Source organism: Emiliania huxleyi, assembly GCF_000372725.1.
Source record: "Emiliania huxleyi CCMP1516 unplaced genomic scaffold EMIHUscaffold_86, whole genome shotgun sequence".
NCBI lineage: Eukaryota > Haptophyta > Isochrysidales > Noelaerhabdaceae > Emiliania > Emiliania huxleyi.
Window position 1 is genome coordinate 414,685 of NW_005195584.1, and position 14,132 is coordinate 428,816.

The 14,132-nt window shown below is 66.2% G+C and overlaps 4 protein-coding genes across 4 annotated transcripts; 1 reads left to right on the forward strand and 3 right to left on the reverse strand.

Annotated features, from left to right (window-relative positions):
- Positions 1-2,079: 2,079 nt before the first annotated feature.
- On the reverse strand, positions 2,080-3,151 carry EMIHUDRAFT_438793 (hypothetical protein). The gene is made up of 2 exons (XM_005758550.1): positions 2,477-3,151; positions 2,080-2,360 (listed from the first exon to the last, which is right to left on the reverse strand). Exons 1-2 carry the CDS (start codon positions 3,080-3,082, stop codon positions 2,247-2,249), a joined length of 720 nt encoding a protein of 239 aa, XP_005758607.1. The 5' UTR covers positions 3,083-3,151; the 3' UTR covers positions 2,080-2,246.
- Positions 3,152-4,821: 1,670 nt separating this feature from the next.
- NHA3 (Na+/H+ antiporter) lies at positions 4,822-8,679 on the reverse strand (the record flags this gene model as incomplete). Its single annotated transcript, XM_005758551.1, has 1 exon — positions 4,822-8,679. The coding sequence occupies one exon, from the start codon at positions 8,677-8,679 to the stop codon at positions 4,822-4,824; it is 3,858 nt and encodes a 1,285-aa protein (XP_005758608.1).
- Positions 8,680-9,080: 401 nt separating this feature from the next.
- On the forward strand, positions 9,081-10,160 carry EMIHUDRAFT_107018 (hypothetical protein; the record flags this gene model as incomplete). The annotated part of the gene is made up of 1 exon (XM_005758552.1): positions 9,081-10,160. One exon carries the CDS (start codon positions 9,081-9,083, stop codon positions 10,158-10,160), a length of 1,080 nt encoding a protein of 359 aa, XP_005758609.1.
- Positions 10,161-11,481: 1,321 nt separating this feature from the next.
- Positions 11,482-12,379, reverse strand: EMIHUDRAFT_219537 (hypothetical protein; the record flags this gene model as incomplete). Its single annotated transcript, XM_005758553.1, has 2 exons — positions 11,482-11,771; positions 11,929-12,379. The coding sequence occupies 2 exons, from the start codon at positions 12,377-12,379 to the stop codon at positions 11,482-11,484; spliced, it is 741 nt and encodes a 246-aa protein (XP_005758610.1).
- Positions 12,380-14,132: the final 1,753 nt, after the last annotated feature.

The window sequence follows — 14,132 nt, forward strand, 5'->3', positions numbered from 1 at the left end:
TGCGCTAGGGCCGCACCGAGCGAGAGGCCCACGAAGAGGATCTCGCTCGCGCCCGTCTGGCCGGGCAGCCAGTCGCCCAGGTAGGCCGTCTTGCGCTCCCCCCCCCCCTCCTCCTCCTCGGCGGCCGCGGCCGCGGCGGCCGCTGCGCCACTCTTGCGCTGCTGACGGTTCTCGTGCCGCACCGTCCAGAACGAGTCGTGGTGGCGCATGACGCCGTCGTGCACGCGCATCCCGAGCTCCGGCAGCCAGTCGGCGGACGCGCACTGCGTGCCGAGCATGTTTTTGATGTCGATCCCGCGATCGCTGACCGCGCTGCCGCGCGAGCGGTTCCGGCTGCGCACCGGCTGCGCCGCTTGCGACTTGAGCGCCTCGCGCTCGACGCGGACGCCCCGAAAGGCGATGATGAGGCGCGTGGGGTCGTGCATCGGCCGAAAGGCGATGGCGCGTCCGGCGTCATCGCCAAAGACCTCAGCAACTTGGAACTCGAGCGTCGGCCCCAGAGGGAAGCCGTCCTGGCACCGCACCCGGCACTCGACCATGTCGCCCGCGGCATCGGAGGTGAGAGTCGAGGCGTGGTTGCCACAGAGCGAAAGGCAGGCGCTGGCCTCGCTCGATTTGACGAGGCGCTCCAGCCACGGCAGACGCCGCCCCAACGCAGCCGCGTCGCCGGCGCGCGTTCCTCTTCGCATGCACCCTGGGGCGGCTTGAAAGACGTGCTCACGCCTGCGCGGCGGGGCGAATCGGCGGTCGGGCGGGTGGGGCGCCAGCAGGCAAGCTCTGTGGCAAGGGCGGGCAAGCTCGCTGTGGCTTGTTGGAGCCGATGATTGCCGGAGTTTTTCTTTTCTCAGCTTTATTCTGATCTGCAAATTCTTTTTCTTCCCGCCTGTCCACAAATAAATTATTTTCTCCTCGACAACAGTTTAAAAAGGTACCTCTGAAAGTCCGAGCCAGCTGTTCTTCACCTTCTATCTTGCTTGCACGTCTCGCGCGCGCGTGAACAGGGCAAAGTGAAGCTGCCGCATGTGGCATGAATCCGTTCCAGCAAACGGATGGACTCGGAAGCGCCAGCCTTGCCTGAGGCCACGCAGCGAGAAGACTGCGGAGGACCAGAGAGATTTTTGAAGACCAACCAGAACCATCACGACTCTCACAGTGATTTGGGCTCGGCAGCTTGTCAGCCCTCAGCCGAAGCTGGGGCCGGTCCCGTTGCCGAGAGAGCCCGCGCCGATGAGTTCGACGCGGTCGGGGGGCCTTGCGGAGAGGCCAGCGAGATGGCGATCGCTGTACTTCATGGTGTCATCAAGTGACCGGCTGACAAGCCAGAGGTCGATACTCTGGACGACCCATAGGATGCCACGAATGCCTGAAGGAGAGGAGGCGAGGCCAGAGGCAGGCTCAGCTGCTCTGGGGTGATCTCGCTTTGGTGGCCGAAGGACCCGATGGTCCTGTCACATTCGCGTTCCGAGTCGCGGGGGTAGAAAAATTCGGGGTAGGATCGAGTCAGCACATCCTTGTAGTACAGCGGACCGCCAGGCTCGCCGGCAGCATCCGCAGGGAGGCAGCATATGCCATATCAGGCACCAGTCTTCTAGCCAGTCTTCTGGAGAGCTCAACAGCTGCGGCCGCGATGGCGGAGTCGGCCGCGGTTCGAGCGAGCAGCTTTTGGCTGCGGGATCGAATCGTGGAAGGCTCATGCCCTCGCGGAGCAACGCGGGTCGCGCGGCGCGCGCGTGTGCGAAATGCGACAAAAGACGAAAGACGACAGGCGCCTGAGCGCTGTACGACTGAACGACCGTCGCCGCAATCGACACCGCCGCCATCTTGACGAGCAGCGCGAGCGCGCTCGTCGGCGGCCAGCCGTCGCGGGCCGGGCCTCAACCGGCCTCAACCGGCCGCGCCGCCGCAGCAGGCCCGGAGGCCCACATGGCGGCCGACCAGCTTGCGTGAGGACCAGCGTCATCGCATCCCGCTCGCTAAGAGGTCGCCGGCCCCGGCGCGCCCCGCGCCCCGGCGCTGTGCAGAGTGCACCCCCGCCCCTGCCCAACCAACCCTGGGGTGGAGCGGGCCTGGTAGTAGAGTATCTAGTAACCAAGCTACTAATAGTATAACCTAATAAGATGCTTAGATGGGGTACAATACGAGAGGTCACGGAATCCTGGAAAACGTGACCGACCACTCCCACCCACCCCCACAACGTTTCCTACTCGCATCCAATACATCGACCACGTCCAGTCCCCACGGCCTCGTCAGCTGCGCTTTCGCTCGTCGGCGGAGAGCAGCTTGTCTACGAGCTGCTGCAGCGGCGCGAGTTCCTCCTTGCGCGGGATGAGGTCGAACTCGAGCACAAAGTACATAAAGTGCTGCGGGCGGCGGCGGAGGGCGGCGGGGAGTGGGCGGTGGGGCGGAGCGCGGCGGTGCCGGCGCGGTGCCTGGTGGGGGTGAGGGGGGTGGAGGGGCGGGGGCGGCGCGCGTAGACCTTGAAGCATGTGTTGATGTGCGGCAGGAAGGAGAGCGCGACCATCCGCTCGTAGTGGTTGTGATAGGCATGCGCGTAGACGCGGAAAAGGCGGCGAAATATCTGGCTGACGATGCTGCGAAAGTCGGCCGGGAAGGGCCGCGAAGGCTCGGTCGGAAAGATGTCCTCCGAGTCGAGCTGCCGCTGCACCCAGCCAAACAGGTGGCTCACATAGTCGCACGCGCTGAGCTGCACAGGCTGCTTGATCCTCTCGTCGGCCCACGCGTAGTGGCAGATGGACCCGTTCGGCAGCGCGGCGCACATGATCGGGCACGAGGACGTTGTGCAAAACTCGGAAACGAAGCCGTACACGAGATTGGTCTCGTTGAACAGGTCGAGAGTCTTCACGGCGAGCCACTCGTTGAGGCTCTCCCCGGGGGGCAGAGTCACGGCTTCGCGCAGGCTGCCCGTGCCGAGCGTCCTCTGAGCGAGCGTGTGTATGCGCTCGAGCCGCGAGCCGGCCTTTAGCTTCGACTTTGGCCGGAAGGTTTTCGTTTTTTCCGGATCCATCATGCGCTGCATACCAACCTGCAAGCTCTGCATCCAGTTTGACGGCAGCGTAGCCATATCCGACGTCGTGAAAGCTACACAATGTGGGGCAGCGTCTGGGATGGAGCGCGCGAGCAGATCATCAAGGTATAGCCGGTTGCTGCACCTTCAGAAAAATAAAAGGCAAAAAAATCGTCTCGTCTCGTATCGGGTTGCGTATCGTCTCGTATCGTCTCGGATCGTCGTCTCGTTTCTCGATGTCCGACTGGGCTCCCCACCGGCGGCGGGCTTGAAGACACTGAGCCGAGCGCGCCTGCGGCGGACCGCCGCCGGCGCGCTCGCTTCGGCGGATGGCTGAGCGGCACAGTTTCTGGCCGCCCGGCCTGCAAGCAGTCGCCGCGAGACGATCAAAGGCGCTCAATTCAAGCGCGCCGCCATGCCAGATCTCGCCCCACGCCCCGGCCAGACCGGGCAGTGCGTGCAGGAATGATGCAGGCATGATGGGTGGGTGTGGTGAGCACGCCAGCGGCACCGCTGCGCACTCTCAGGGTCGCAGCCGCCTATCTCGTGAGGGGCGTGGCTCGGGGCGGGTGCGAGAGAGTCGAGGAGCGCGGCGCGCGTGCGCGCGCGTGGTAAAGTCGGTTTATATTTCATCACTGGTATAAAAGAGACCCAAAACGGCACTCGCGCCGCGCCCACGCGCGCTCGTATCACCTCAAGACTCACACAGCACGCTTGAATGAAGCCCCCGAGGGGCGAGCCGGACCGGCTGTGGAGCTACTTGGAGGAGACGGTTCTCTTCGCAGATCCATGAGGAGCTGTGAGGAGGCACATTTCCGGCTGGTTTCGGCTCCGGACTGTGCTGGACTCACGTGGAACCGCCGGCGGGGCGAGAGCCAGCAGCGCAAACCGCGCCTCCGGTGCTCCGCTGCGATGACGAGCTGGCGCCAGCCACGCGCGGCCTGGCCAGGTCGGCAGGATTTTGTCCGAGTGTCTGGCGTCTCACGTCTCTCGCGAGGAAGGCGCACCGAGGCGTCGCGCGGACACGAGACGATCCGACCGAGACGAGACGATCCGATACGAGACGATACGAGACGAGCGATCCGATACGATACCAGACCGGTCTTTTGGATTTTTGTTTTTTCGCAAGGTGCCGCAACCGGCTCTAGGAACCTACCGTCGGCCCCGATTTTCTTCTTCGCTTCCGGCCGTAATAGTGTGCGCCTACCACGCCCTTGTCAAGTCAGCTGCTGTGAGAGAAGCTTGTATTTTAAGAAACTTTCTTCATCTACAGGTTGCAAACCCATAATGACTTTTTTGACACCTAGGTACCCAGTGACGCAGATTCGCTGCGATGCTGAGGCCTTGCGGGTTCCTGCCCACCCTGGGCGAGTACGACAGCAGGGCCGAGGCACACGCCGCTCAGTATCTCGCGGCGCGCGGCGTGGTGTCCGTCGCCGACTTGTCGCCCGCAGAGACTGCTGCGTTCGTAAGCGCGAGATGCGCGGGAGGAGCTTTGAGATCCACCACGGAGCGCTCGAAGCTCTGGTCTCATCTCACATCTGGATTTCTGGTGGTGCCTGCTGCCACCTGCAGTCTTCCCTTTTATGGTTTCAGAGTGAAGCACATACGGCAGGGGTCCCATGAAGAGGACAAATTCACCACGCTTGAGCACATGCACGGTGGGCCCCGCACAATCCACCGCAACCCTCCGCCTGCACGATGCGGGGGCGACATGGGTCACATCTCATGGCAACGTACGCATTGGTCACAGCGAACTTCGCTGTGCTGCCCTTCCCTCCACGGGAAGCCGTCTCTCACAGACGGAGCTCATCGGTGCTGCTGCTGGCGTCGGACTTGCCGTGGTCGCCGCTCGCGGCCCCCTCGCCAGCCTCGCCAGCCTCTTTGACTGGCTCCAGCGTGATGTCCGGCAGCAGCTCTGGGATCTTTGACTTTAGCTTCTGCTGCCGAGTGTCGGCAAAGTAGCGGTCGCCAGCGAGGAAGGCCTTGCGGTGCAGCATCGAGCGCTGCAGAGACGAGGTGACCGCGTTGATCAGGTCGTCTTCGTCGTACTCCTCCATGCTGCTGTCGGAGAAGGCGAGGCCCTTCCTTGGGGGCGGGCAGGCGGCCAGGTTTTTGTAGTGCGGCAGCTGGCCCAGCGCGAGAGCGACGGCACCCATGCAGATTGAGAGGAGCGAGCCCATCTTGGCCTCGCCCGCGAGCGCCTCGTCTGTGAAGGCCTCGCCCGAGATGAAGAGCGCCACCGTGAGGCCGACGGCCGCGATGATGCCAACCATCAGCAGATCCGTCACGCGCATCGAGCCGGGAAGCCGCGCGACGCCGAAGCGGTGCGCGAGGTAGGCGAAGCCCGCGATGCCGAGCACCTTGCCGAGCGCGAGCGCGAGCAGCACCGAGAAGGTCAGGCCGCCGACGCCGCCCTTGAGGTCGATGCCCGCGTTGGCGAGCGTGAAGAAGAACATGCCGAGGTCGACGGGCGCCTTGATGGCGTGCTCAAAGGCGTGCAGCGCGGCGTGGTGGCCATCGGCAGGCATGAAGGGGACGACAAAGGCGAGGGCGAGGGCGGGGTGTAGCCGCGCGTTGAGGAGGACGATCCACGAGAAGACGCCGCCGAGCGCCACGTAGACGTACCACTTTTGCACGCACGCGACCTTGCGCATGCAGACGCGCAGAAAGAGGCAGACGGCGAACACGCCGAACAGGCCTGTGGCCCACGACCACTGCGTCGGGTGGAGCGGGTCGGGGTAGGCGAGCGCGATGATGATGAGGCCGATAAAGTCGTCGGCGACGGCGAGCAGCAGCAGATAGTCGATGGCGGGGTGGCGGAGCGGGAAGACGCGCATCGCAACCATCCACGCGATGGAGATGTCGGTGGCAGTGGGCACGCCCCAGCCGTACATCAGGTCGGACAAGGTCACTGGTACCAGGGTGATGTTGGTGGCGGCGCTCGCGAGCAGGCGTCGATGCTCGTCGTCCGACGTCTCGTCGACGGGCTCCATCTCGTAGCCTTCAAAGCTTCCCGCCGCCCACTGCAGCGCGACGAGGCCGAGGTAGACACCGATGGGGCCAGCGACACCGCCGACGGTACCGACGAGTGACGACATCGCCTTTTTGGGCGGGTTGAGCGAGCCGCCGGGCAGGACGGACTCGGTCACCTCCTTCATCGCCAGGCCAAAGAAGAAGCACATGAACACGTCGTTGACGAGGAAATGGAGGGTGACCGGGTGCTCAAAAAGGTCGGCCGACTTGCCAAAGGGCATGAAATGGTCCCTGTGTGCGTCCGCACCGACCCAGTACTCGTAGCTATCTGGCGCAAAGGTGGCCCACGGCAGCGCGACGACGATGCCGAGCAGCAGCGGGATCGAGTACCGCTGCAGGATGTGCACGACGTGCAAGCACCACGAGGCCGACTGTCGGAGCGGTAGATGTCGCCTCAACCAGCGCCGGTGCTGCTCCGTGGCGTGCGACAGCTGGCTCACGCGGCGTGCGGAAGCTCGGCCCGTACGCGATTGCGAGAGCCGGTCTAGCTGGGCGCGCGCAGCCGCCGCCACGGCGCCGCTGCCTTCCTCGAGCTTTCGCTCCGCGCTCGCTTCGGCTCTGCAGAGTTGCTTGACCGCTCGGCGCATGGTACTCTCCTCCAGCGCAACCGATGCCTCCCGGGCGCCGCCTCGCTCGTTCCCGCTATCTTTGCCGCACTCCATCTCGCCCTTGTCTGCAGTGAAGTGCCGGTGCGGGACAACCACCATGCAATCGAGCTGGCAAGCGAGCACGCGGATGAAGCGGCGCGAGCTCGAGGCGGTGAGCGAGGCCGAGATGAAATCCTCGTCGAGTAGGATGACAGCGAGCGCCTTGCCCACCTTCTCGGACGCGGCGGCCTGGTCTCGCGGCCCGAGGTGGAAGAAGAGGTAGCGGACCGGCGTCTTCGAGAAGGAGAGGAGGCACGTCTGAAGCCGCACAAAGGCCATGAGCGGCTTTTCGAGGAAATCGACGTGTGCCAGCAGCAGTAGCGCCGCCTCCTCATTGGCGTCGGGTGCGAGGGCGGACTCGTCCGGTGCGTGTCCGCCCCCGATGGCGCCGCGCGAGGAGAGAGCCGCCACAACCTGCGGTAGCGCTGCAGCCGGCAGCTCGCCCGACTGAACGAGCTTGTGGCCCACTGTCTCGACCGCCTCGAGGAGCGAGACGGCAGGGAGCTCGAGGTGGACGTTGTGATCCCCCAGCCCTTTGTAAAGCGCCATCAGCGAAGCGATCGAGATGGTCGGCAGGTGCGGCCGCGACCAAGTGCCGTCGGTGGCCTTCTCCTGCGCCAACGCCCAATTCCAGTGGTCCGTCTCGCGCCAGACGCCCGCCTCGGCCTGCTCCATCGAGATGAAGAGCCGCCGACGCCGCGCGGGAACCGTGCGGAGCGACGCCATGTCGAGCACCACCTTCCCGTCTGCCGGCGCGTCGAGGGCCGAGCCGGGCGGCGGAGGCAACACCGGAAGCTTCTCGGTCGACAGCTGGAGCAGCTTATCGAGGCGGTGCTGGAACTCCTCGCGCCGCCGCCGCTGCCTGGGCGTCGCCGCCGTCAAACCGTCCTGAGAGCCGCTGCGGTCGCCGAGCGAAGAGGTCGGCCGCCCCGGCGTCGGCGAGTCGCCGGCCTCGCTCCGGTCCATCTCTCCCTCGCGGGAGACAGAGCGCGACATTTGCCGGTGGGCGGTGGGCGGGATGGCCGGCGACATGCCCTTGCGCGCGCGGATGCGTCCCTCAAGCTCGGCGAGTAGCACCTCGTCTTCGTCGACCGACTCGTCATCCGATTCCGAGACGGAAGTGCTCTCGCCTGCCGACTTGGTGGAGCCCGGGAAGTCCGTCGGCCGTGGGGCTGACGAGAAGCCAAAGACGTGTGGCAGAATGGAGAGCCCCTCGAGGTGGGCGTTGAGCGCGTCGAGCAGCGCCTGCGGGCTCCTTGCGCGATTGAGCGCCGCGACGGCGTACTCGTCGGAGAGGATTCCTCCAAAGGCATGAGCCATGCGCGAGGAGGCCTCCGCTTCTGCCTCTGGCCCGAGCAGCAAACAGAGGTACCGCACGGGCGCCTGGCCCTCGCAGCCCAGGTCGACGGGCGTGGCAAGGCGCGCGAAGGTAACGATCGGCTCGGAGATGAAGTCGAGGTGCGCGAGCAGCAGCGAGGCCGCCTCCTCCCCCTTCTCGGGGTCGAGCATGTGGAAGAGCTCGTCTGCCTCGGCGTCGGACGCCTCAAAGCCGGCAATCCTGCGCAGCGGAGTTCCAACCTCGCCGCCTTCGACGGGTCGCCCTAGCCGCTTCGCCGAGAGTAGAACCTCAGCGACCTGCGCGTGCTGCTCGGCGGCCAGCAGCCCGCCTTCCACCAGCCGCTGCAGCATCACCTCTGCAATCTCGCGAAGCGAGTCTGCCTGCAAGCCGAGGAAGATGTTGGCCGGCGAGAGAGCCTGCTGCAGACTCGCCGCCGCGGTCACCGAGATCGTCGGCAGGCGTGGTAGCGACCACGTCGGGTCGGCCGCGTCGTGGCCCGGGGAGAGGGGGAGAGCGTCCTCCTCAAGCGCGTGGTTCCACCGACCCGTCTCTGTCCACGCCTCTGCGCGTAGTTCCTCCAGCTCAATAAAGAGGTGATTCTTGGACGGCGCCGGCCCTGCCGCCTTGTGCATCCCCACACCACGCGCCGCCAACACTCGCCGTGGGCGAGTAGGGCGACAGTCGACTTCAGCTATGCAAGTTTTACGCGCGAATCCCAACCTTAGATCCTCGATTCCGGGGATTTCTTTTCGAAGCGAGCCGGATTTAAGAAGAGAGAGGCTGCGAACCCCAACCTTCTTAAGCTTAAGACAACACAGCCACCCCAAGGCGCGCAAGGTCTTCGCTAACGTCTTCGCCGGTCCGGCGGTATCAATTCTTTCCAGCATCCGCAGGGTTCGGACTCAGCCGTCTAGTGGGTCTGTGGCAGAACTCGCAAAAAAATCGGCCCCTCCTCCACCTATCTGGCCCCGTACCCCCCTACCGATCTGGGCCCGTGTTTCAACCCACCACTTGTGGGGGTTGTGGCGGTCGCATGCCTCGCAGCCGCAGCCCTGCGCGAAGAACCGTCGGCGTGCGCGTCGCAGGCATCTACATAGCGCCAGCGTCCGCGGCGCCGATGGAGAGCCTCCTCTCCGCGACGCTCATAGAGGGCCGCGGGATTGAGGGAGACAGATACGCTCTTCATACGGGCACCTATTCGGCGCTACGTGCCTCAGCCAAGGCTCCGGGCGAGCGCGAGCCCGGACGGCAGCTGACGATGGTGAGCGCAGACGGCGTCGAGGCGTCGCTAAAACGCGCCGGTGTCAAGCCGCCACCGTGCCTCGAATTTCGCCGCAACATCGTCCTAAAAGGCATCAGCGCAGAGGAGCTGCTGAGCGCCGTCGGACGGACGGTCGAGGTGGGCGACGCGAGGGTCTTCGTGCACCGTCACTGCGTGCCTTGCCTCTACAACGAGCGCAAGGCGGGCTGCCCCGGCATGATGGAGGCGGTGTGGATGGCTTCTGGCGTCTCGTGCGAAGTGGTTGCAGGCGGCACTCTCCGCGTGGGCGACCCTCTCGCCATCGTTGGGGAGGAGGACGCGTCACGCGTCGACGCGGGCATCCACCCAGCCGGGTACTACCTGCCGCCCTCGAAGCGAACCTCGGCGATGGTGCGCGAGGCCAGAGAGAGGCAGGCGGCGGCACGGGCGGCGCTCGAGGCGAGCGGCGGCCGTGAGGGAGTCGAGCGCGCAGAGCGCGCGTACGCGTCGGTCGGCCTCACCTTCTGGCCCGAGCAGACCGGCACAGCAAGCGGGCGGCCTCGTTTCCCTAGCGGTTGGCGGGCGGCCGCCGCGATGGCTCTCCTCGCTTGCCTCGCTTGGGCTGCGCTCGCGGCGCGGCCAGAGCTCGCGCACCGGTTTGCGCCGCCACCGCGGGCGCAGACCCGCGATTCGCCCCGCTTGCCGCCGTCGCCACGAATGCCGCCGCCGCTGCCGGCGCCGACGCTGCCGCCAGACGACGACGACGACGAGATCCTGTGCGATTGCGGATGGACGAGGGTCGAGGGGCAGTCGTGCGTGGAGACGGCTGGCAAGGAGGGCTTCGCTTGCTGGAGCGACTGCTGCGGCACATAAGGCACGAGACTGATGAGAGAGGGAGCAGAGCTCTGGTCGTCCCGCTGCGCTGCGCGTCGATTTGTCTTCGTTTTTTTTTTACAAATCGACGTTTTGGACCAATGACGGTGTCGCATTTGGGGGGGTGCGCGGCTCCGGCTCAGGTCGTGGGGCATAGCTCGGGTGTAAACGGGGTCTGGGGAGGAAGCCCCAGCGGCCCGCCGCAGGCGCCGCCGGAGGCTGGCCCGCCGCAGGCGCCGATTTTTTGGCGTTTTTTGCTCAAAATTGCGGGATTTCTCATCTAAATTCTCATCCAAAATCGAGCTCGCTACGAGCTCTCTAACTGCACAGCATCTCCTCGTTGAGCCTAGCGGCGCCCGTATCGCCCACGCCCACATTCTTTTTTCTTGCCCTTGGCCCTTGCTGCACTCAGCCGCTCAACCTCCGCCAGTCTCTCCTTGCTCGTTGCTGGCGCTGCCGCCCCCAGTACTGCGATTGCAGCTCCTTGGCATGCCGCGCCGCCTCCATCTGCTGTGCTTCCCACGCTGCCGCTTCCTCTAAAGCAGCGCCGCCACTAAGCGGCGCAACCAAGTTCTCGTACTGTTTGCATGAGCATGTGTCCTGCTGGTCCGCGGCGCACAATCCGCGCGCGGCGAGTGAGAGCGGAAGACTGACAGCAGGAGCTGCAGGAGCTGCAGGAGCTGCGCAGATCGGATGGGCGGTGACGCCGTCGAGCGACGGCGCAAAGACCAATCACCACCGCGCACCTGTGAGAGCCGCGACAAGAGGCTGCTGGCAGCTGGCAGAGCGAATCGCGATTCCGGCGGCCGCCGTCAGCCCACCGACACCGACGGCCTGTCTGAGGTCAAACTCCCACCGCACGTCGGACCAGTCGTGCGTCAGCCATGGCGACGAGACTGGTATGCAGACAGCCCGCCACCCGGGCGATAGAACATGCCAGCTGGGCTCTTCCAGGGCCTCGTGGCCCGTGGCGCGTGCCCAGTGGAATAGGGCGGGCTGCGGCGGGCGCAATAACTATTCACAGCTAATGAAAACTATAAAAACTCGCGGCTTCATCAAAGTTTGAGGTGGCTTCGTCCTCAGCACCATCAAGACAGCTCTATTCACACCCTGTTTGGTTTGAAGCCACTCGGGGATGCCCGTTTACACCCAACCGACGAGTCGCTGGGCCCTCTGACCTGAGCCGGAGCCCGCGCATCCGCGCATGTGCGCGTGCTGAGGGGTGTTGTCTGAGAATCTCTCGATCTCTCAGAGCAACACGCAGCACGAGGGTGAACACTCGGAGCGCGCGCACACACCGCAAACTATCTCACACTCCTACCTACAGCTCCTCCTTTTGACCTCCTCGCCTGTCCTCCTTCGCCTTTGCCTGCTGCTGCTGCTGGAGCCCCGCCACGGCCTCCTCGAGCACCTTTATCCAGTCCCGGCTGTGGTGGTACGCTGCGCTCCCGCCAAACTTTGCGTGGAATCTGCATTCCGCCAGCTCGTCCGCCGAGACCTGCCCGTCCGCATCCGAGTCGGCCAGCCCGAGGAGCTCCCGCAGCGCCGCGATTCCCGCCCAGATGCCGCTGTGGTACGAGTAATGCTCAGTGGCGTTGACGCGCTCGTCGCCTGGCGAGGGCAGCGTGAGGTGAGGGCGGTGCCGTCGTCCAGCCGTTCGGGCCGGTGGGCGGGGGATGAGGGTCAAGGGGCGCGCCGTCTAGGTCCAGGCCGGCGAAGATCGTCCTCCCCTCTCGCGCCGCCTTCTTCCTCTCTTCCGGGCCGGCACTGGCGAGGCGCTCGGCCGCCACTTCCTGGAACTCGCTCAAGGTTAGCCGCCCGTCCAGGTCCGTGTCCAGCTTCTGAAACGGCAGCAAGAAGGTGAAGAGGGGAAGCGCCTCCTCAGCCGCGAGCCGCCCGTCTCGATCGGTGTCGAAGCCGTCGAAGCTGTCCTCGATCGTCCGCTTGCCCTTTACGTCCATGTGCTCGAGGTCGGCCCGAAACTCTTCGGCGCTCAGGTACCCGTCGCGGTCGGTGTCCATAGTCTGCATGATGGGCGCCGACTGCCGCAGCATTAATGCCGTCCGTAGCCTGCGCACAAGCTTTGCGCCCTCTGCAATCGTGACGCGGCCGTCGCTGTCCTCATCCATCGCGGCGTGCAGGATACGCATTTGCGCGCCGGACATGGACTGAATCTGCATCTGGCCGGCGGCAGCGACGATCAAGAGTGCGGAGCGCATGTGCTAGCGGTCAGCACGCCTCTTTTTATGAGATCGGCCCACGCCTGGCGAGGTACTCCCACGCCTCTCGGGTTTTAGTCTGGCCGAGTCAATCCGAGTGCTGGGGCGAGGCGAGACTGCGTTGAACCCACAGCAGTACCTCGCCGGACAGCGCCAAAAAGGAGAAAAAGGCGGTTTGGAAAGTGAGTGTGTGCTGCCGAGATTCCCGCCCTGCGCGTTCCGCCGCGAGGCGCTGGTCGTTGCGATAATCGCGTTCGTCGCCGACCTGGGGGATCCCGGAGAACCTCGAGAACCGGATGAACGAGCCCACGCCGAGCCTCTTCACCGATCTGGACGCGCACCGACTTTTCGCCGAGGGATCTGAGGCCGCCTCGGACGGTGCCGCAGCTCTCTCGCTGTCGCTCGCGGCGCATTTCCGCGGCGGCGGATCCCTTCTCGAGGAGCACGAGTCCGAGTTTCTCAGGGAGAACTTGGACGAGTGCGAGGACCTCGCGGCGCTCGACTCGGAGGCGCGGCGTGCGCGGCTCGCGTCCGACGCGGGCGCGGCTGACCGGCAGGTACTCGCCTCCGTCTCCACCCTCTGCGAGCGGTTCTGCCGGCGCGAGCGGGTCGCCCTCCAGCTCGGGGTCGCCGACGCGAGCGCAGCGCGGCAGGAGGAGGCGCAGCTGGTCGCCCAGGCGCAGGCAATCCTCGACTCGCTGGCGGAGGACAGCGTCGACGAGGCAGGCGGCGGTGCAGGCGAGGCGGGCGGCGCCACAGCGGGCGGTCCCTGCGTCGGGCAGCCTTGCGTCGACCGCCCCAGCCGAGTGGGAGTGGGAATCGATGGGTCGGGCGCTTGCGCACCTGTGACAACCGCAACGCCCGAAGAGTCTGCGCACCCGCCGCCAGGCTCTCCGATCGGTTCGGGAGACGAGGCTCGGTCGCCGCTCAGCCCGCTGCTGCGGCTTCCTGCGCAGCAGCCGCGCGCCGCGTCTCCTCCGGTCCCGCCACAGCCAGCGCCACTCTGCCGCCATCCCGAGCCACCTCGCAGATGTCCGCGTTCCCCTCCGCCGCGACACCCGCCTCCGCGTCTGCCGACTCCGCCTCTGCCTCCACAGAGGACGAGCTCCAGCCCTGCTGCGCCCGCCCCTGCCGCTGCCGCCTCCGCCGGCTCTCCCCGCGCTCTCCCGCACCCCGCCGCGTCGACATCCGCCGACGCTCCCTCCGCCTCCCTCGGCGCCCCTTCCGCCTCCCTCGGCGCCGCCATCTCCCTCCTCGAGAGCGACCTCTCCGAGGACTCCGACTCGCAGCCAGGCGACGACACGGCCGAGCACGCGCTCGCCGGCGAGGCTCTCGCAGACCCCGAGCTGCCTCCGGTGGCGGAGGCGGGCGGCGGCGGCGGCGGCGGCGGCGGCGGCAGCGGCGGCATCGGCGGTGGCGTTGGCTGGCGCTCGCCCTCTGAGGGGCTCCGCGCATGCGAGCAGTTTGGCGGACCGCTCTCTCCGAGCGAGCGGTTCACCGCCGCGGAGGCCGCCGGCCCCGCATCTTCCCCCGCCGCTGCGGCTGCCTCGCGTCCCGCGGAGCAGCGGCCGTTTGGCCGGCTCAGCACAAAGCGGAGGAGGGCCTCCGCGCCGCTCGAGCTTCCCGTGCCGACCCCGCCGTGTGAGCCGCTCGCGCGCGGAGCGCAGCCGGGGCAGCGGCGGCCGGAGCAGCAACACGCCCCGCCGGAGCAGCGACAGTCGCCCCCCGTCACGTCGCCGCCACGCCGCCGTCC

Coding starts and splice junctions, on each gene's coding strand:
- EMIHUDRAFT_438793 (XM_005758550.1), bottom strand. CDS start 3,082: ATGGCTACGCTGCCGTCAAACTGGATGCAGAGCTTGCAGGTTGGTATG. Junction 2,361..2,476: donor ACATCAACACATGCTTCAAG/GTCTACGCGCGC, acceptor CGCCGCCCGCAG/CACTTTATGTACTTTGTGCT.